This window comes from Mauremys reevesii, linkage group 1 (genome assembly GCF_016161935.1).
Source record: "Mauremys reevesii isolate NIE-2019 linkage group 1, ASM1616193v1, whole genome shotgun sequence".
NCBI lineage: Eukaryota > Metazoa > Chordata > Testudines > Geoemydidae > Mauremys > Mauremys reevesii.
This window is the reverse complement of record NC_052623.1, coordinates 169,727,730-169,750,953: the sequence shown is the minus strand read 5'-3', so window position 1 is coordinate 169,750,953 and position 23,224 is coordinate 169,727,730. Positions and strand designations below refer to the sequence as shown.

The window sequence follows — 23,224 nt, the reverse complement described above, 5'->3', positions numbered from 1 at the left end:
AAACCACCACATGGGCAAAAAGTTTAAGCCTACCTTTGCTAGAGTACAGGAGATAGGCAATTTTAATATAAACAAACAAATAGTAATTGGCTAGACTTGTGTGAAGGAACAGACAGCATTTTATAAAATCCTTGAATATCCCCACCACCACTTCCCATCCCCACTTAAAAAAAATAGGTTAGCATTTTAAATTGGTGATTTGGTGTCTCTGATTTCTCTCCCACCCCCCTTTCCAAAAAAGCATGAATGAATTACAAGTACAAAAGATGTTGAACTGGTGCTTCCCCAGCCCACCAAACACAATCTTAATATAACATTACAAGCAGAGCAGACTTTCTGAAGTGGTCTGCTTTGTCAGTATGTATTTTTAAAAGGTTAATTAGGGCAACATTTATTATAGAACCAATTGGAGAAAAAATAAAACCTTGATTGCATTGCAAACACTTAAACAATTACCTCTTCAAATAACATTTTAAAACCACTAACCTTTACCTAGTATGGTCAAGTAGATCATTAAAATGCAGCAATCTAAAAATCAAAACTATTACAAATAAAAATTTGCTTTTGTGAATAGCTACACAAACAGATGTATTTCTTTTTAACAATTATAAACAAAACAGTCTAATTTAGACTCCAGTACAGCATTAACAGTTCAAACTTTAAGATGTTGAACAATCCTTTTCCACTTCAGTGCAGTGTAGGAAGAATAGCACACGTTAAAGTTTGTTATGAAAATAGAGTTTATTAAAAACACATCCCTATTGTTTTGAGGAGCTTTCACCGTTACCTTTTCTTAAATTAAAAAAAAAAAATAGAAAGCACTTCTACGTCTGATTTGTAAACTTTTTAAAGTCAAAACTTTAAAAAAGTTACAGCAAAAATGGGTAATATTCATATCTTCAGTATTTTGTGTTATGTTGACGCTATTTTAAATAGAAGGGAAGCAATCAAATTGCTTACAATTCCCCACAAACTACTGAGGGGCTGTGGTATAGCAGAAGCAAATATAATACAGCAGTACTGTACAACTCTAAAGCTCTACACTCCATTAAATGTCACTGTCACGTTTTTGACAAATTCCAGTCTCTAGCGAGGAGCCTCTACAACTGAGCCGGTATCCTTTTCGGCTTGCTCAACTGATGAGGTAGCCTCAGATGTTAACTCTTCATCAGGTTTTACACCAGTAGGTCCAGACTCCCCTTTATTAAGTTCTGAAACAATGTCTGCATTTTCCACTTTGCCACTATGAGATTCATGGTTTTTGTCACCATCTGCCCTGTCTGTCAGCTCAGGTTTTTCCTTTCCTCGATTTTCTTCCTTGTCTCTACGAGACTCCCTATCTCTAGAATCTCTCTCTCTGTCTCGGTGTCCACTGGACCGTCTATTTCTCTCTTCCAAGTCTCTATGTCTATCACGTTCAGGGCTTCTTCTTCCCCATTCTCTCCTTTCACGATTACCAAGTCGCTCATGATCTCTATCATCGTTGCGGTTACCATAGCGCTCACGCTCATTTTCTACCCGGTTTCCAAAAGACCTCCTTCCAAATCTTTCCTGGTCTCTATTAGGAGTGAATGTCTGCCTATCATTCCTAAACTGCCTCCCATCTCTATTATCTTCAGGCCCACCTGGTCCTCCAACTCCTGGTATCCCACCAGGCCTGACAAAGTGACCAGGTGGTGGAAAAGGGTTTTTCATTCCATGTGGTGGAGGCATCCCAAAGCTCCCTGGTCCTGGAGGTGGACCTCTATGCAACATATGGGGAGGCATGTGCCGAGGTGGCATCAAGGGAAACCGTTGTAGATGAGGGGGTGGCATTCCTGGAGGTCGCTGGAGTGGTATTAAACCAGGCCGTGCACCAAGGAGGCCAGTAGATGGTGCCTGTAGCCCGATCACAGGAGCAGGTGGTGTAACCCCTTGAGTACCTGCAAACCAAAAAAAGTAAATCTGTTATAAAAAGGCTATAACCTCAGAGTCTCTTATGAAAGTTACCCCTTTAAAGCTCATGGAAAACAGTAGGGTTAGGAAGTCTGGATAAATAAGAACTGCTTGCATAGTATTTAAATTTTATTTACTCCTTGTTGTTTGTCTCATAAATACATATCTGCCATATACTGAACACTGTAAAAGAAAACACCATTTTTTAAACAGAGGTTGTGTTGATACATTTGCATTAAAAATAGTTAATACTAAATAGTATTTTTGTTTTTCATATGGAAGGCCTTCCACTACAGAAGGCCTTCAAAGCCTGGCAGCTGCTACTGTACAGGAGAGAGACTGAAGTGGGCTGTTTATCCCCACCTCGCTGCACTGCTCTGGCCACACCTCCAACTTCCTAGCAATTTATATTCCACATATTTCACAACTGGTGCAGCACCTTCCCCACTATCCAACCTGCAAAGTGTAGTTAAAGTAGCAGGAGAAAAGTTAAATTCATACCCAACTGAAAATAATTAGGATTAGAATTTAGGCAGGAGGGACAGAGTCTGAGTGAATGGGGGAGGGGCAGCAGGTGCAAAATAACTTCCTGAGATGGGGGTGTGACCAGAACTGGGAACCTGGGCAGGTGGTGAGATTAGATACAACTCATTTTACTTTGTTCTTTAAAGGTGGCAACTGCCAGGTGTTGGCCAAATTTTAACCTTTAAATTACTTTATAGCAGTCTCGCTCAACTGTTTTTCATTCTTAAATCTGGGCTCTATTTGAATGCTGTGATCAGACAGAAGGAAAAAGTATAAAACTTGAGAACACCTCACTAGAGCAGGCCCAGTCCTGAACTTGTTTACATCCATACGCTCCGTACCTGGGAGTTCAAAACTCAAAGAGCAGACTGCAAGAACAGTAACGGCCAAGTATTTAAAACATGTACGGTGGGAGTTTATCTTGCACAGTTCCATTTGTTTACAGTTGATAACATGGCTGGCCCGTTATTTAGCTTTTATAGTGTATCTACTAACCCAGCCCTATGACTCATTTCAGTCACTTCTGTTTTCTGCTCATTGAGAAGCTTGTCTGAAAATACTTCTTTCCAGCTAGAAACTGATACACGGCAGTAGCCATTTTACAAACATGTTTTTATTTCAAGGGAAAGAAACCTCCAGGACTCAACTTTAACCAGAATATTGGCAGGATTTCATTCAGCATAACACATGTAAATTGATCTTAATCTGTCTCATTATTTTGTTTTTAAACTTTTATCATGAAGATAATAGATTTTATTCATAAAAACAGTCGCAGGAAACTTAGACTAAGTGAACATAAAGCTAACAACGCAACTTATAGATGTTTTGAGACTGCTCTTCCAGGGGAGACAAATAACCAGAAACCTTAACCAAAATCCATGTATTACATTTTTAAATTACTTGAGTACCACTACAGAAGGCCTGAATTTTAAAGCCATTGTGAGCAGAGGGAAAAAGACACATCAAGTGACCTCTCCCCCATTTCACATCCCTCAACTCCATTTCAGCTACAGTATCGACTCAATTCAGTGTGACTCTGACTATATATAGTCCTCTCCCCCAGGTAAACGCGACATGTTTAATGATCAGTAGAGTGTAATGCTTTCCCAAGAACAATCTCTCATTTCACAGTACCCCGTCTTGTTTCCAGTTATGGTAATTACATTTAGATTAAATTCCTTGGGACTAGGGTCATCCATCTCTGACACCTAGTACTATGGTATCTTCCTTGCTTATAGCACGGATATTAAAGGCTCTAGATAGCAAGAGTCTACTGGCAGGAATGATAAAGAAGCTGGCTGTTGTACTGGTCCATGGTACGGTCATCCATCTTGTTGCCTTCCTCTCCAACCAGATACTTTTAACTACAGAGTTTGATACTGTGACATTCTTGATAAAGAATCCATCAGTAAAAACTAGCTTGAGTTGTGTTGTTTTTTTGGTCTCCCAAAGAAGGGTATTTTGATAACCTCTTCACCATATCATTCTTGTAATTGTGCCTATTATGATCTGGTTTACTGTTTCTGCGAACAAACTAAGCTCGTGAGACTCCATTTTCTCATATTTGTACAATGCTCAGCACATAGTCCATACATGCTAATACACATTTTATTCTTCTTAAATGTCAAAGAATGCCTGAGAGTCAAAGTAGGTGAGGTAATATCTTTTATTGGACCAACTTCTGTTGGTAGAAGGGACAAGCTTTTGAGTTTCACTGAGCTCTTCTTCAGGACCACTTAAAATGAAGTGCGCAATTCAGGGTTAGCAGGCAGTAGTGTGTGCTACAAATTATTGTAATGAGCCATAAAACCAGCGTCTCTGTATAGTCTATGGTTAGTTGTTTATATTGTGAGGCAAAGTTACTGCATAGAAAATAAATGTGACAGAAAATCTAAATCTGAGATGTAATGAGTTTAAAAAGGCAGGTAGATGCCTTGGGTTTATATTTGTCATAGGTCAATGAGAGTACATTGTAACAAACTTTAGAAACATTAATATAACAAAAATTTTAATTCCATTTTTGAAGTCTTGGTTGCTCATTAATTTCTCCTCCTTCGCACACTGAAAATGCAGTGGTGTCTATCCCACCCCCAGTCTTCTTACGGTGTAAGAAAATAAAACAGTCAGCAACTTCCTTTCTTCCTAGAGTAGCTGAATAGATTTCACTGTAAGTGAAGCATCTCAGATGTTTTAGCCTTGCACCATACAAGGTTAGGCTATATAATTTCTTTACTGAATTGACTCAAGCATTAGACTAGTTTTACTCTAAGCCCAAAGTCCATAAATTACATATCTAAGTTTACTGACAAGTGCTAAATAAAAACTAAAACACTACTCTGATTGTACATGCAACTTTTGGTATAATTTACTTTGTAATCCTCTAGGGTAGAAACAGGATTTCAGTGTCAAACTGTTTATCATCAAATGTGAAAAGAAGTACCAAAGCTCCCATTAAAGACATTTGACCTTGTAAGCAACATGTGAGTTAAACAAATAAACAAACAAACAAAAAAAACCACCCACTCTAAGAAGTGTCCACCAGTAATTGTGTAGAGTAGTCATGAAAATGTACCTGTCCTGGAATAAGATCTACTTGCCCATCCATGACTATGGTGAAAAAATATCACATCTTAACCACACAAATTTATTGTAAATTTTTTGTTAATAATTGGTTTAAATTACATATAGCCATTTATAACTTTCCAGATGGATTAACTACATGCTTCATTCTGCACCTCTTAGCTAGAACATGGCATATACTCATAACAGACATTAATTGCCATTATTATATGAGGAATATGTGAGGAGTCAGGTTTCATTCATGCAACACATATGGATAAAAAATATTAATCACCTCCACAGCTTTTACCAGCAATATATGCTAAGGTGACAGGAGCTTTTAAAAGTGTACAACACAAAGAGCTCAGCAATGAAGTGTATTTTAAATATGTTCTTCAACCATTTTCAACAAGAAACATGGATGTTGCCTCAGTGAAGCAGCATTACATGTATCAAAAGCTGCTATTGTGATACTCGACTTCATTCATAGATGAGCTATGCCTCAAAATGCTGTAATAGCCTTGTTTTGTATAAGAGCTTTAGTCCATGGTTTGTCAGGTATAATATACTAGAACAATTAATATAGTCATTTTAATATACTTGTAATGAATGATCAAACTAGATTTCTAGGCCAATATAATTCCACTTCTGTTCATCTCCTCCCAGCAATTTTTACAAATCCACGTTTCTTTTTGGTAGGTTTAGCATTTGTAACTCTGAAGTAGCTGAAAAATATTACATTTGCTTTAAAAACCAAACTCTGGACAATATTCAGTCCAAAGTCCAGTGTAACTTTATCCATTTTTGCTCCAACACACACCCTCTTCTGGAGATCTGTTAGGATGACATACAAATATTGAGATTCAAAATTCTGGGACATTGGTAGACCATCAGCAGGGCAAATGTTTAGGATAGAGGCTATTGCTAAGATTTTATTATGTTTAATTTCCAACAACTCTCAGATTTTGCACTGCAAATCTCTGGTAAGATCTTAACACCGCTCCCCATAAAATTGGAAAGTTAAATACTGTCATGAAATCCTTGAAAATGGTGCTGCACAGTAAAAATTTCTAAATGATGTAAACAGTCATTTCCTCCCAACGTCACTATTTCCTTCATTATAATTTTATGCACAATTTCACTTGACATAGCTTCTTGTGTTTTCAAGATTGAGTCCATGTCTGAACCAAGAAGTTTTGTTTCTCTCAGTTTTCTATCGCATCCATTAACACAGGCCAAGATTAAAAGAAGCCTGCATGTCTAAATTTAGGCTGTAAATCCATATTTAGGCACCAAAATAATTGATCTGATTTTCTATAGTGCCAAGCACTCAACAGCATCCCCAGAAGCCAATAGGAGTTGCTGAATGTTCAGCCCTTTTGAAAATTATGGTACTTATTTAAGTTCCCAAATACAAACTTCATTTTTTAAAAATCTTGGTTATCGTATCAAGCTTTGGCTACCAATATATAAATTATGTTACTGATTTTATAAAACATTTGTTAGTGAAATCAAAGCATGTCACGTGACTGGTTTAAGGTAGAGTTCAATTACAGAATGATGTTTGAGAGTTCTCCCTCCTTTACTGGAATGAGTTACCTAGGGCTTGGCTACACTTGCAAGTTGCAGCGCTGGTAGAGAGGCTTTCCAGCGCTGCAATTAGTAACCATCCACACCTGCAAGGCACATCCAGCGCTGCAACTCCCTGGCTGCAGCGCTGGCTGTACACCTGGCCAGGTTGGGGTGTAGCGATTGCAGCGCTGGTGATCCAGCGCTGCTCATCAAGTGTGGACACACACCAGCACTTTTATTGGCCTCCAGGGAATAAGGAGATATCCCAGAATGCTTTTAACTAAATTACTCTCTTTGTTTTGTTATGCAGCCTCTCTTTGTTTTGTTGTGAACTCCAATCGGAGCTCCGTTGAACTGCTTATCTAAAAAAAACAAACACTGATCACAGCAAACAGGAGCTATCTGTACCTGGCTGTGAACGATCAAATGAGAGGCAGGGAGTGAATGTTTGCTTGACAGAGAAACAGCGTTGGATGCAGGCTGTTTGCAATTAAGACTAAGGGTTCGTGAACATTTTGTGATTTTTCAATCCAGGAAGCTAACACACAGTGTTGGCTCCAAAAATCCACTCTCTCTCTCTTCCCCGCTCCCTGTCACAGTACACCACCCTCCACTCCCCTCTTTTGAAAAGCACGTTGTTGCCACTTGAATGCTGGGATAGCTGCCCATAATGCAGCACTCCCAACAGCGCTGTAAATGCTGCAAATGTGGCCACACACCAGCGCTGGTAGCTGTGAGCGTGGCCACACACCAGCGCTGTTCCTGCACAGCTGCATGACCAGCGCTGTAACTCCCAGCGCTGCAACTTTCAAGTGTAGCCAAGCCCTTAGGGACGTGATGGAATCTCCATCCTTAGAGGTTTTTATGGCCCGGCTTGACAAAGCCCTGGCTGAAATGATTTAGTTGGTGTTGGTCCTGCTTTGAGCAGGGGGTTGGACTAGATGACCTCCTGAGGTCTCTTCCAACCCTAATATTCTATGATTCTACTATACTTCTCATTTGGTCACTTGTCTTGAGAGTTGGTATTGCTACTACATTAAGAGGAAAAATAAAATGTTTATTGTATTTTTATAACAATGAGTTATCACAAAAAAGTCTAGCAGTACAGTTATGTCACCAGCACAGTGTAAATTTTAAAAATAGTCCATAAACTTCCTTTCCTAATTGCCACTTTGTAATACACATTCACTGCTTCTATTTAGCTCAAAATAGAGTGTCATCTTTTCTCAGTATTTTACTTCATTTTTCCTCTATTAACATAGATTACACTAACATGCAGATGCCTCACTGAAGGATGGCAGAGGGTGAGAAAAGAGATATGCACCACACATTTAATAATATTATCAGGAAGTTGATTATAGCAAACCCAATGGAAACAGGAGGCAATTTGTTTTAGGGTAGAATGCAAGTGCCAGAGTTGGAATTTTGATGGTCACCAGAACATTTCTACTTATACCAAGTGTGAGACAGTATCTCAATCAGCATAAAAAAACCAGGTCAGAGCCTTTTAACATCCATCTCAAAACATATGTTCAATAGTGACATGCCTACTAAAGCTAGGGCATTTGTTCAATAATAAAGTACCACATAGTGAGTCAAGACCACCACTTCTTGCAGGAGGCAGATCAATGATCTCTGGCAGGATCTAAAAATCTGCTTTGCATATGAGAACTTATGACATCACATCCCAATTTATGTTATGAGCAGTTTGGATGAGACCAAAAACAGCATAGTGAAGTTACGTTTCTACAGTCTTGCTCAGATTGAGAATACTATCATGAAAGTAGATGTGATCAGGAGCATCCATTGAATTAAAGCCACCCTGACATGGTTGTAAAACTTCCACTTAATGTTGGGGAAATACACAGTGCTTTGGATGTTCCATTCCAAAGAAGATCTTTTGAAAAGGTGGAAATATTTAGCTACTGTCTTGGCTAAAGAGTCAAGGGTGTTTTAAACTAGAGAATTATATTAAATGTGATTGGTTGTTAAAATTGTTAAAAAACTGCTCTCATATGTAGATATCACACCAAAAAATGTATTTTTTCATTTTGAAGCTGAGTTATCAGCACTTGAACTCAGCAGTACAATGACACACTGCTACTAGAATTAGGGCTGTGTATCAATTTTTCTTCCAAGACTACTTTTTTGTATCTTCTACGTGAAATAATCTGTGCATCTGAAGGTGAACTATTTTCTTAAATATTATGTTAAGGCCAAAGATCTTCAGGTAGTTCAAATCATTATGGAGACTCTCAGTGTACAAAAGGGTCCTTTCAGGAATTAATATTGTACATACAATTCAGACTCAATGTGACTATAAAGGTAATCAGAACCAAAACTGTCTGTTGAGAAGGGAACTATACTGCATATGTGAACTGGATAGGTGACTGGAGTGACAGACCAAAACATAACTATGACATCACTGCAAAACAGCATAAGGAAGCTTACAGTAATTAATCCATTTAGAACTCTATATACAATAATACATTTTTTTTGTAAACCAAACAGATAAATAAGCTTCATTTTAATTTACAAAAATATTAGAAGACAGACCCTGCCTTTATACAGATTACATTTGAAGTATTCCCAGGCAAGATTATTAGGGTTAGACTTTTATGAGCATCTTGTCAGAACAATCTTCTTTCCTTATATTCCACTGGCTGAGATATGTTCTTCTATGTTGTCCACATCGTTGAAGATCATTTCCCCCCTCCCCCTCACCCCCAGATCACCCCTAGCTCCTCAGACGGACCTTCATGATGCTCTTGAAATATTTGAAAATCTTTCCATCTATTTGCTTCCCCACTTCTCTCAATTCTGAAGGCCCACCTCATGGCCCAGGAGAAGCTGGACAGGGTTCATGTAGAATTTGTCAATGTCTATTCCAAATAACTACACCCCGTATTCAAGAATGAAAGGTTCTATTGTCCAAGGTGTTTGATGCCCCTTGCCTGCTTCTCTGCATGGCAATGGATAGCTAATTGCAGGTGACTGTTTACAGCCTCTTGTATTATCTTCTAATACCCTTCCCATTTTGATAATAATTCAGAAGAGTTATGCAAGGCACTCTACTTTACTATCCTAAGTGAAGAGGAACAATCTCTGCCTCCCATCCAGTCTCTTTCTGGTCTAGTGAACAAGAGACCAAGTCTGGTTCTCTTACACAGCAATACTGAACTCAACCCTCTAGGGCAGGGGTGGCCAACGTGAGCCTGAGCAGGAGCCAGAATTTACCAATGTACATTGCCGAAGAGCCACAGTAATACGTCAGCAGACCCCAATCAGCTTCCACCCTGCCCCCCCCCCGCCGCCGCCACACACACACTCCCAGTGCCTCCCACCCACTGGCAGCCTGGATCAGTACATCCCCTGTCCCTCCCGATCAGCTGTTCCGGGGCATGCAGAAGGTTCAGGGGGCGGGCGGGGGAAGGGCATGGCAGGCTCAGGGGCAGGAATGGGTGGAGTGGGGGCAGGGCCTGTGGCAGAGCCAACGGTTGAGCAGTGAGCACCCCCCGGCACACTGGAATGTTGGCGCCGGTAGCTCCAGCCCTGAAGTCGGTGCCTATACAAGAAGCCGCACATTAACTTCTGAAGAGCCGCATGTGGCTCCGGAGCCACAGGCTGGCCACCCCTGCTCTAGGGGTAATGCACTTTGAATATTCCTTTTAAGGGTGCAAGAATTTCAGTTGATTTTCAGTTAGTAAATACAACAAGGATGTTAATTTCTGATTTTTAATTTGTAAAATGCATGCATCTCTTTGTATGTATTTATTTCTACTGGTCCTGTGATGTTTTGTGTGTCTCATCTGCATGTTCTTGTATAATTCCTTGGTATATATAATCTCTACTGTAATAGGGACACCTATCAACTTGAAATAGTCATTTTTAGTAGTGGCAAAGTAGGGACAGGTATAGTACCTGAAACAATCCTGCTTGAAAATTTCTGCTTTTACAATCACTTTTCAAAAAATGCTTCTCCCTCTGCCCCACTCAGTAAATATCCAGAATGTTGGAATAAACTAATCTGACTGTAAAATCAGCACCACAGTTTTTCCTGTATGCAAAGTACTGTCAACATATGAAGTTAACAAACTGATAAAAATGGATACAAAAATTTTCAGAGTCAATTTCTCTAAGCTCTTTCACATGTAAACACAGCAATTAAAAAGATTCAGAAATATTTTGATTTTTTTTAAAAGCTGACAATGTCACTTGAATTTATTTTCCTTCATGAAGTTGGTTTTCACTTCACTAAATAAAATCCCTTATATACAAAGTCAAACAGCAAACTGTACAATACTCTAATAAATTTAATTGTTTTGAGTAAGCTCTAGGTTATACGTTATGGTACCACTACCAAACAGATTTAAAAAAAAACCAACAACTTTTTTTTATATTGAGTCAGTTATTTAAAAAAAAAATAAAAAAATCAAGACATCAAGATGTTCACATGCCTTGACTGAATAACCAAGTGATCTTATCACTATAACTACCATCCTCTCTCAAGCCACACCTTCCCTACAGTTTATCATCCCCCACTTGTTACACTGGATTAGATTTTCACAAGTGAACACTGATTTTGAATGTCCACTTTGAGGCACCTTAAGCCTTTTTTCAGAGGGTGTGTGCTCAGCACTTTCTGAAAATCAGTCTCTTCAAGTTATCTCAATTTTTGAGCTTCCAAGTGGAAGCCTCCAAAAAAAAAAATCACTAATTACTTTTAAATATCTTGGCCACCATGTCCACTATGAGATTTTTCAGGGCAAAGTCCATGTCCTTCTACTTCTATAACGCACTCAGCAAATTTCTGGACACTATACTAAATAATGTTATCCTTTTATATCATTCACGCCAAGCTCTTCTTTGTAAACTCCCACAACCAAATTTAAAAGATGGTTTGCTGCAATGTAAGTATTTTATTTTATTTTTATCAATATGAAAATTAGAGCAGACTTTTGAGTGCATATGTGGTGAAAAGACACATACTGGTAGAAGCAAGTAAGGGGTACATGAAAGACATTCTTAACATACCCGTAGAAAACGAAATTGCCTTTACAATCTGCATGTATTCACATGCAATTAAAAAAAATAAAAATCAAGTAAACCAACTTTGGTATGTACAAATCCAATGTTTTCAAATCTCTTCTCCTATAATGTAAATATTTAATAAGATTTAATACTTAAGAGATCATGTACCACAGGCAGTTACTAAAGCTTTGCACACAGCAGAACTAGGTCAAGACAATATATATGAAATTACCATTTTTGTAGACAAAAAATAATATACCAAGTGTTCAGATTTTTTAAAATTTATTTTCAGGAAAATAGCATTCTTTCAATGGACGTGTACAATTTCCTCCATGCACACAAAATTCAAGCTTAGAGCACAGATCATGTCATATGATCAAACACCAGGATGTCATAAAGATAATTGCTAAATTAAGTCTTATTTGGATGAGTGTACATATTTGCTGGAACAGTCTAAACATTAGACTGAGTCAGTCAGTCCCAAACTTTATCCAAGATTTAGAAGTAGATTAACAATATAGGGTCTTCATTTATGAGGAAACAGAAGACAAATTTAAAGTTTAAATGCTTGTTCTAGACCAAGCCAAATGTATAAGAAGGCCAGTAGTGGCCATACATAGAACTTTCAGTACACAGCTTGCTCTGAACTGTGTTAGTTTCCCATAAATTTTAAATAGATAACAAGGAAAGAAGCATAAATATCCTAGTTTGCTTTTAAAAAAACCCTGTTTCTTAAACTGAGCATAAATTGAAAAATATGCAAACAATAAAAAATGAACTTACCAAGAAGTGGAATAGGTTGGGTGACAGGTGGAGGAGGTATGTTAGTAGGTGCTACAGGTGGTGGACCAGTTCCAAATATTTTGGAGCCATCACTAGTTTCAGCATTCCCTCTCGATCCAGAAACCACAGTTGGAATGGGATTTCCAATAGATAAGTCTTTTGTAGTGTCTTCATTTATGCCAGCCACAGTAGCTGAGGAACAATTACATTAATATATGAAAAGTTAGATGTAATTTTTCCTGCATACACCTAATTCCTTCTCTCTATAGTCCTCTTAATCAATGTACACACACACACACACACACACTTACAATTTGGGATATTTATTCCTGGAGTGTGAGGAACAGATACTGGAGGGGTTATAGGAGGTGGCGGTCCAGGAGGAAGAAAACCTATATGAACACAAAAATTGACAAATTTTAACACTATGTACTTTTAAGATCATATTTTAATTCTGCAGTTTTATTGCAGACACTTTAAATGGTTAAAAGTTTAAATCAAAGTATATTCTCTGGAAGTAATTCATATACCTGGGGGCAAATGCATTGGATTGAATCCAGGTCGCAAAAATGGAGGTGGTGGTGGTACACCAGGGCCAAACCCAGGAGGAGGGATCCCTAAAGGAGCTGTGAAAGTAGGAGGCTGAAGTGCACCAACTACAGGAGGACCTGATGGATGTGGTGGAACCGATGGATGTGGTGGAACCTACAGAGTAAGGAAGGAAGAGTTAGCTTCAAAAACCACATGCATTTGGTGAGAAATAGTCTGCTGTGCTTACTTTGTTAGACAAGACAAAGTAACAAATTTACTGTCAAAACTGAAACTGATCACAGATGGCTGTGATTTTACTCAAACACTGGCAAACACACAAAACACCATCACATTAAATTGCAGTTCTGCTCTGAAAAGTGACTAGATAAAAATGGCACCTTATAAATAAGGATACGATTTGGTCACGGATTCCATTGCATCTGAGTAGCCAAAAAAGGTACTTTTTACTCCTAATAGCACTGGAGACCCATGATAGCTCTTGATTTAACTGAACTGTATTCCTTAGAACATAAGAACACCCATACTGGGTCAGACCAATGGTCCATCTACTACAGCATCCTGTCTTCCGACAGTGACCGATGCCAGGTGCTTCAGAGAGAATGAATAAAACAGGGCAGTTGCACAAGAAGGGAAGACTCAGCTCAACTCTCAGATCCTAGACTGAGTTTGCACGAGCTATCTATCAAAGATGATGTATTTTTGCCATAAAATAAACAAATTTGATATGGAGATTGAGAGGAACATACAACCCTATCCCACCATTCTCATAATTTTTTTTAAAATTTAACTTTGTTTTTCAGAGCGGACTTTAAATTTATTTTTATTTAAGTTTAGACTATGCCTGAAATATGACTCAACATAATATTTCCTATTTTAAAGTGTTATAAAGTTAGTTTTAATTTACATTTCCTTCCTGCTGTGTGTATTGTTTTGGTTATATTTCTTAGATACAGTCATTAGTCAGTTTTCATAAAGGTGTTATGAGAGTTTTCTGTATTTCCTGCTAGTGTACATCGACATTTTTACTGGAAAAATTTCGTGTAAATCAACATCTCATTTATTACTAAAAAAGGTAAGTGTGGTGGGTTTACACCTGGTTAATGTATCTTATCTGAAAATTAAATTAAAAGGACTTCTGATGTTTACATATGATATGATAGATGTTTGTCCTCTTTGTTGAGTTTTAATTTTATGCATTAATTTCTCTATTAGACCTATATCCCAAACATAAGCGAAACAAAACTTTTTCAGTGTATTACACCAAGTAATAACAGGAGAGCATTTTCTGTTCCCAATTCCCAATAGTAATAGCCATGATACTACTAAAACATACTGAAGATTTAAGTTTTAAAAAGACTGCCTCATTAATGGATCATTTGGAAGACTACATGTAGTTACTGATCAACGGTGGATTTTTGGGTGGTATCTACTTCCTAGAAAGGAATGGAAAAAGGCAAAGAATCTGCTTCAAAGAAAAGCAGGATTGATACTTGGGCCTTCTAGTCCTTTAACCATTTCTTCCAGTAGGGAGACTGGCTTACACTTCATACAGATGAAGTCGCTTCTATCCTCCAGGAGAAAACCAAACATATCCTGTGCAGGTCACAATAGTTGATACCTCACTATCTCACTACCCATATTTTCTTCCTTGTAATGTATCAAGAGCCTCTTCAGACCATGTTTTTATTGCTTCTGGAAGCCTGAAAGGCAAAAACTCTGTGCTCTCTCCCTAGGAGAACTCCCAGGCAAACTCCTTGTGTTTGCGTCTTCTCTGTTCGTTGCTCCCTAGGTTCGTGACTAGCTGTCTTTTTATAAGCTGTATTGCTTTAGCGCACAGAAGAGGTGAGATCTCATTCCTGCTTGTAGGTTGCATGACACAGATTGACTTGTCCCTGATGAGAGGCAGAAAATGAAGGCAGGAACTCCTGACTGCCCTGAGTTCCAATAGGTTGATGTGAAGACTGGTTTCTTGAAGTGACCATCTGCCTTGGAGCTCTCCCGCCCAACAGGGATGCATCCACTGTTACAGTGACTGTCAAGACCACTAACAGGGATGGTTTCCCAGCAAGGGAAGCACACTTTGAATCCTGGTGAGCCCGGCATGCCCTTCCAAGGAAAGGAAGTCTCTCCAGAGGGAGGACAGAGGAACAAAACTAATCCTTTCAATTACTAAACTAAGCTAATCTAACTAACTAAAAGACTAAGGAGAAAAAAACAGCCAAGGCACGCTCAAGACAGACATACTAAAGCTGCATCTCAGGCCAAGGCAGTTGAGAAGGAAGTGAGGCTGGTTCACCCAGGCAGCCCTCTACAGCCTTGGGGTGGGGCATGAGGTTGTGTAGGGTGCATGCACGGGCTGAACTGACACAGCTAATGAAAGTCTCGGATCAAAGGCGTATGCAGTGCATGCACACCTGAAACAGAGAACCCATAGGGACACTCCTCAAAGAAGCAGCATTACTGCACCATAACAATGGATTTTTCTAAACTTTTAGTGAAGTACTCAAAGGCTAACTCAGTGAAGTATCGAAAACACTAATTTTTGTTCAAATTCTACAAGGGCTGTATTTATTACTTTTAAGTCAATAGCAAGGAAAGTTAGTTTATAACAGCATATGGAACAAGCTAATGCACTCTTGTGATAAACTGACAGACTGAAAGGTTACAACCAATCTGGTTAAGAAAACACATGCAGTAACGTTTATTGGACCAAAGCTTCCGGAATAAAAGTCAGGATTTGGTACTGTGGGCACAGCATTCTGAAGAATCATTGAAGGCAGTCCAGGGGGACTGAAGAGCAGTGAAAGACCTCCAAAAGGAGGATCTGAACTGGTATACCTCCAGCACAGAGGTAAGCAACCATTTTCAAGCTCTTGGTACAGGTACCACTGCTGAGAATGCCTTTGAGTAATCTGAGGGAATGGATCAGAAGGAGACCCCTGTTGACTGGAAGACAAGGGATGCATTGTCCTAGGAATGGAGGTTCCACTACTATCATTCCCAAGTGGAGGAGAAAGGTGGTGGTGGTCAGGGCCTCCCTCCTAAGGGTGATGGACATTCATCAGCCATCTGGACTGGGAATCCCAAGAAGTGTGCTGCTTGCCTGGAACCTGAATTCAGGATGTGATGATGTGTCTCGGCAGACTCTCTAAGGCCTCGGACCGCTACACCTTCCTATTTATCCACATGGGCATCAGTGATACTGCCAAAAACGACCTTGAGCAGATCACCTCAGACTACGTGGCTCTGGGAAGAAGGATACAAGCCAACAATGAACTTGGAGATGCCAATCCACATCGGGGCCTTCCCAGGAATATGGCTTGGCTGGTAAGAAACTCAGTCATTCACGGACATGTGACTTGCCCATGTGACTCCAAAACTCCATCTTGGAGCTGGACTTTGCATAGGAGTGAGGAGGGGGTCTCCACCCACAAGAGAAAGTCTACTTAAACCCCTGGGAGACCCCTCCATTTTGTCTTCAGCTGGGGGGAGGGACAGCTCAGTGGTTTGAGCATTGGCCTGCTAAACCCAGGGTTATGAGTTCAATCCTTGAGGGGGCCATTTAGAGATTGGGGCAAAAATCTGTCTGGGGATTAGTCCTGCTTTGAGCAGGGGGTTGGACTAGATGACCTCCTGAGGTCCCTTCCAACTCTGATATTCTATGATTCTATGATTAAAGAGAGAGCCTCTCCAACCCAAGGATACCTGAAAGGAACTGGAACAAAGGACGGTAACTACAGGGGGTGTGAGTGTTTGCTGGACCCAGGTTAGAAGGAGACTAGTCTGTAAAAGGAAGCTTACTGGGTGAGGTTTTTATCTGTATTCAGTTTCTTGGACATAGACTTGCGTGTTCTATTTTATTTTGCTTGGTAATTCACTTTATTCTGTCTGCTATTACTTGGAACCACTTAAATCCTACTTTCCATGTTTAATAAAAATCACTTTTTACTTATTAATTAACCCAGAGTATGTATTAACCTGGGGCGGGGGGGGGGGGGGGGAACAGCGGTGCAGATCTCCCTCAGTGTTATAGAGGGTGAACAATTTATGGAGTTTAAACTGTATAAGCTTTATACAAGGTAAAATGGATTTATTTGGGGTTTAGACCCCATTGGGAGTTGGGCATCTGAGTGTTAAAGACAGGAACACTTCTGTAGGCTGCTTTCAGTTAGGTCTGCAGCTTTGCGGCAAGTAATTCAGACCCTGGGTTGGTTTTGGAGCAGATGGATGTGTCTGGCTCAACAAGACGGGGTGCTAGAGTCCTGAGCTGGCAGGGAAAGCAGAGTCAGAAGTAGTCTTGGCACATCAGTTGACAGTTCCCAAGGGGGTTCTGTGACCCAACCCGTCACATATACCTCATCTCCATCTTCTGTGATTTTTAAAGTTCTTTTGTTACTATCATTGAGACTTAGTTCAGCAGCTAGTATCAGACCAGTTGCTTTTTGCTAAGGTGTGCTCAACTGGGAGGTAAAACTAGGCTGAAGTTGCATTGCCTTTTTTTTTTTGTAAAAAAAAGATTCAAGCAGTTGGTATCAGGTAGAAGCTGGATGTGGGAAAAGAAGATAGTATATGTGACACTGCCAGGGTTATCAGTTAGCAGACGGGCATACCAGAATAAAAAAAGGCTAAATGCTACCTGAGATACTCTGTGACTTCTGTTTCCCCCACCCTCCCGTCTCTATGATTAATTCATGCACTGACAAGTTGAACTATGATTTAAATATGTTTCTAGTTGCAGCTATCCAGCAGCAAATGGAGAGAAACGAGTAAACAATCTCACCTGTGGAGGAGGTACTGTTATAGGTGCCGGTATGGGAACAGGAATTGGAACAGGCAATGCTTTAGGGATAGGTGACACTGGTTCATTATGTGTAGTTTCTGCACCTCCATTTTGAGCTACTTCATTTTCAGATTTCTTAGAAATTCCTTTCCACTCTACAGGAAATAAATAGAAGCCAGTTCAGTTGAAAAAGTATGAATATTTAGTCACTGTCGACTGCTGCTAAGTAAAGCCAATGTGACGATTATGCTGCAAACAATCAGCTAGCTGTCCCTATAACAAATTATATGTAAAGGTGTTTCTGAAAATACAAACTGAAAAATATCTGTAAATACAGACTGTACAACAAGCAGTCACTAAAGGAAGGCAAGTAAAATTAAAAAAAAAAGTCTTCCAATAGTCATTTAACAGCTGATGTGACTCATCTTTGCATTCAGAACTGCTGTTGCATTTCTGCAAAGGATTCTGAAGCACATTAGCGACAATAATGAAAACAGTGGGATGTTACTTGGAACAACAGTATGTTCCAACAGTCAGTATGCATAATTAGTTATTCCAGGGCAAGGCAAAGACAGCTTTTCCCTCTGATAATCACCATGTTGGGAGCACTAATATTGTATTAGTGCTGTGTGGTACAACACACTCCTGTGCAAAACAAAAAGAGAAAACACTAGTCAAGCACCACTAGAGAAGCATTAGCTATAGCTCCAAACTCATTTTATAATGGAATGAGGACATATTTAGGGGAGGTCCCTATTGCCAATCAATGCTTTCTTAGAAACCAGCAGAGAAAAAAGCAAGATGGATGAGGCAAAGAACTACATGGAGAAACAGTCCAGATATTAACCACAAAAAAAAAAAAAAAAACAGCAAGAGAAAAGACAAGAGATTTAGAATGCCGTTCTTGATGATGGAACACAAGTGTTGATTTGCTATCAACAGAAATGCTGCACTGAGATGAGACTGAAATAGTGGCTGAGATGATACAAAATGCCTGAAATCACTTAGGTTGCTGGAAGTAAACAAATTTGAGTAAAGCCAATGTGAAGTCTATCTCAGATTATCTCTGAATAAGCTTTCACATATCGCTCATTTTAATGTATTCTTGGCTTTTTTGCTTATTAAAGCATTTATCTGGGAGAAAAAATGACCCAGAGCTAGCTAAAAATTGGATAGAACAATGAAGAATGCTGAAATAACACTGATCAGCCACTGAAGTTTCTCACACATATCAATGGCTAAATTGTTAAAATCAACAATAGTCTAGTGTTCCATATCACCAGTTCACAAAAACAGACACAATAACTTCCAACTTTAAAGTAAGTTTTGGTCACATGGTTGTTTTATGCACTTCTTAAACCACAACAGTTAGTAATAAAAGCTATCGTTAGCACTTGTGTTGAGCCATAACTTGGTAATTCCCATTAAGTGCTTTATCACGATATCTATCGCTATTTTCTTATTATAAACTTAACAAAACTTGCATTTTCAGTACACGTGTACACATACAGAAGTCTATGCATATAGTTTAGGTCAAGACAAATACAATATTTCTATACAATTAATATTAACATGTTTGTAAATAACAAAGATTTCATTGAAAAACTATTCACAGCTCTAGTTAAATCAACCCAAAATAATTCATTTGAAGATGATTTTAAAAAAATCTGTGTATTTTACCTGGGCTAAGAGTTTCATTGTCCAACATTCCTCCTTCACAAAAACTTTCAAGATCTTCAGGCTTCACTTTGTCCCATGGTACGTAGGTAACACCTAATTCTACATCCCAATACTGCTTGTAGTCTGGTTTAATTCCTTTATTTAAAGCCCACGCAATCTTAAGAAGGAAAAAAGAAAAAAGAAAAAAAAAAGTCAGAGCCCAGCTGCATTTTAACTTTTTTGTTCAGTACTCAGAAAATAGGCACTTAAAATTAAACAGCATTCAGCATCTCAACATAGGTCAGGAAGCAACAGAAGGACACTGTGTCCAACCGGACCTGCAGGAGAAATTTAGGCAATTATAAATACTGGAATTTAACTAGATTGTCTGGGCTAATTCTTCCACATATTTTGTAAAAGATGCTATAAGATTTTGATTTATTTTAAATGATCAGCACTTCATTTCAGTTTCATTCAAGAAGACAGCACTGAACTCTCTAAAACAATACTGGGTCACTGATTCAGAAGAAAGAATGCCACTACTCAATCAGCTTCACTTTATTTAGTACTCTATTTTCTTTGTGGGTTTCCCCAAAATGATTACAAGACAAAGGGAATTTAAGACAGGCACCCTTTTGTCAACTTAAGAGAAACCCTTGTTAGTGACCTGGAAGAGGAAAAAGGATCCAAATTTCATCAATTTCCATATACCAAATGCTCACCAATAACCAAACTAAGTAGGGCATTCACCTAAGTTACTGAACATCATGCTATATATAAAATATTAAATTTAAAGATTATGCTAAGTTTTAAAACTGTTTGAATCTATTATAAAAAAATTCAAAGTAGTACCTTTATAGATTTCTGATTGACTTTGAAGTTGCCTCGGCTCAGTTTTTGTAGGGCACGGTAAGCATCCTGTCTGTGAACCATTACAATATAGGCACATCCTCTAGGCGGTATCATCTGTTACATGTACAGGAACAAGATTATTCAAGCTGCTACACTTGGTAAAACAAAAGGTAACCAATGTATTATTAAACAGAAGTAGGCTGTAACAACAGTCTTGCATGTCAGGAAGACCTCTGGATGAGTTAGAGGGCATAAACAGATCTAATACTTATTAGTGGATAGCCTTTTAAACTAATATCAGGAAGACATTAATATTTATCCATCTAAAATTCCTGTTTAGAAAGTGTAGCCTGGTAAACAAGGGGGCAAGTGCTTATGCCACAATGTAGATATTCCATGTGAGGGAACATGCTCACGAAAAGTACTCCATCCTGAATATGGCTGAGAATAGCATATACATAAATTAGCTCCAAGATCATGGCATTTTTAATAGTTTTCCTCTAATACACAAGCACTTTGTTTTTCTAAAAACTACAAATTGCCACCTACACCTCTGCTTTCACAGTTTTCTCTTCAAATAGTTGTAATCATTTTAAAAATAGTCACTTTTTAAAATCTATTTTTACAAAGCTACCTCTAATTTGTTTTGAGGAATTAGAGGTAGCAGAGAGAAGCTATAGCCAAATTATGGATTTTTGTTTTTTTGTTTTTTATTTTTTAAGTTTCACTCCTAGGAGGACCATAAGCTATATCAAAACAACAAAAAATTAAGAAGAACTGCTGTAAGCTTAAAGGAAGAGGAAGAAAAGTGTACTAGGAGAATATTACATAAACAAGTTTCTGCAATCAAGGGGTCTCCACACAATTAAACTTTGGGCAGGAGAATGGAGGACAACAGCTGTGCAGCGAGCATCCTGCAGCTAAGCTCCTCATCCACCATCTTTCACTTGGGTCTCCTAAGACAAAGCATGGTCTCATGAAATTGGGGTACTCTTCTGGGTTTACCCCAAAAACAATGGTGCTTTTAAAAGCAAGTGTCTTGTAACAACCGATTCATATTTTCCACAAATCTAACAGTGGCAATAGTTCAAAAAAAGATGATGGTATAGAGAAAAAGGTAAGTGTTGATCTTGGGAATGAACACAAACAAAAAGTTGTTTTAAATAAATAAGTTGTTTATAAATAAAAGGCCTCTTTATAACAAAGGCATATCATGACCTTTGCTTATATTTCACTATTTATACTCACATTTATAGATTCAATCGGGCCAAACTCCTCTAAAAGACTTCCAACATCTTGCTGAGTTGTTCTTTTGTCTAGTTGTCCTACCCAGAGTGTAGTACTACAAACTAGAAGAAAAATAAAGTCTGACACTTAGGACATTACTATTAGCACTTTTACATTTTACTTTTGCAACATAAAGGCTTGTGTTAACATGGCCATTAAAGATAAATTGAAGCTTTTTTTCTGTTACTTGAATTATAAATATTTTTATTTATTTTGTAATATTATAAATAAAGATCTTTTAAAACAAAAACATTTGAAAGTTATTTCCGTTTTTCTTATCTGCCTGGAGCTGAATTCAGGGTTCTATTTAGCCATGACTACATCACCACCACCATTGTTAGAATGTATGCACTGATTTCAAAATTATAAATAAATGCTTAACTGACTGGGAATTTTAAAGAGTCATGAATTTTAAAATTCGTGATAGAAAGGGGGGAGGGGGGAATTTTTTTACTGCTGTGTCAGTGCAGACCTGTGGATTTCCCAACAAATTATAATGAATGAACCCCAATAAGGCAAATACTGACTCCCAATGTTTCACACTTCAATTACAGGCCAAGGTGACAGATTCTAGATAGGTGACAATACATAATGAAAGATCTTGCTAGCGAGGTGGTACTTGGCAGGCACAAGGTAAGGCCTTCTTTCCAGCAGATAGGATAAATCAATTCCAATGGATGACAGATCCCTCCTCTTAGAATCATAGAATATCAGAGTTGGAAGGGACCTCAGGAGGTCATCTAGTCCAACCCCCTGCTCAAAGTAGGACCAATCCCCAACTAAATCATCCCAGCCAGGGCTTTGTCAAGCCTGACCGTAAAAACCTCTAAGGAAGGAGATTCCACCACACCTCCCTAGGTAACCCATTCCAGTGCTTCACCACTCTCCTAGTGAAAAAGGTTTTCCTAATATCCAACCTACACCTCCCTCACTGAAACCTGAGACCATTACTCCTTGTTCTGTCATCTGCTACCACTGAGAACAGTCTAGATCCATCCTCTTTGGAACCCCCTTTCAGGTAGTTGAAAGCAGCTATCAAATCCCCCCACATTCTTCTCTTCTGCAGACTAAACAATCCCAGTTCCCTCAGCCTCTCCTCATAAGTCATGTGCTCCAGCCCCCTAATCATTTTTGTTGCCCTCCGCTGGACTCTTTCCAATTTTTCCACATCCTTCTTGTAATGTGGGGCCCAAAACTGGACACAGTACTCCAGATGAGGCCTCACCGATGTCAAATAGAGGGGAATGATCATGTCCCTTGATCTGCTGGCAATGCCCCTACTTATACAGCCCAAAATGCCGTTAGCCTTCTTGGCAACAAGGGCACACTTAAATGGTTCCCTTCTTTGGTTAGTAGATGGAAACACTTATTGATTAGAGAGGTGGGTTTTTTGGTTGGTTTTTTTTTTAAGTCAGGAAGGAATAGTGTCAGGGATTTGTAGACAAGAAGTGTATTTAAATTTATTACAATTAACTTGGTTCTTTAGGTTGAAAATGGAACAGAGGTAGTTCAAAATACAGGCTTCCACAACCACCACTCCAAAAGTAAGTATGGTGGAATTTGACTCATGGCATCTATCCTTTTACTCTCCCCTGCAAGCAGGTATAGAATGGCTAACCCTAGATAACCTGGATCTCCCAGTGGCAACAGACATGACAAAGAAATTGGGAGAGCGATTGGAAAAGAAGC

The 23,224-nt window shown here is 38.8% G+C and overlaps 1 protein-coding gene across 3 annotated transcripts in view; it reads right to left on the bottom strand.

The window, feature by feature from the left end:
* Nucleotides 1-243: 243 nt before the first annotated feature.
* The window catches only part of SCAF4 (SR-related CTD associated factor 4), a 73,679-nt gene continuing 50,698 nt past the window's right edge, over nt 244-23,224 (bottom strand). For 2 of the 3 annotated variants that reach the window (XM_039526590.1, XM_039526601.1), the window contains exons 13-20: nt 21,497-21,597; nt 20,249-20,362; nt 19,418-19,574; nt 17,738-17,892; nt 12,936-13,110; nt 12,717-12,797; nt 12,406-12,597; nt 244-1,922 (exon numbers count right to left, since the gene is read on the bottom strand). In XM_039526590.1, the coding sequence (XP_039382524.1) occupies nt 1,087-1,922; nt 12,406-12,597; nt 12,717-12,797; nt 12,936-13,110; nt 17,738-17,892; nt 19,418-19,574; nt 20,249-20,362; nt 21,497-21,597 (1,811 nt within the window). In that variant the 3' untranslated portion in view covers nt 244-1,086. Of the gene's footprint in view, nt 1,923-4,926; nt 5,854-12,405; nt 12,598-12,716; nt 12,798-12,935; nt 13,111-17,737; nt 17,893-19,417; nt 19,575-20,248; nt 20,363-21,496; nt 21,598-23,224 lie in introns of those variants that run through there. The other variant, XM_039526612.1, reaches the window with a different exon arrangement.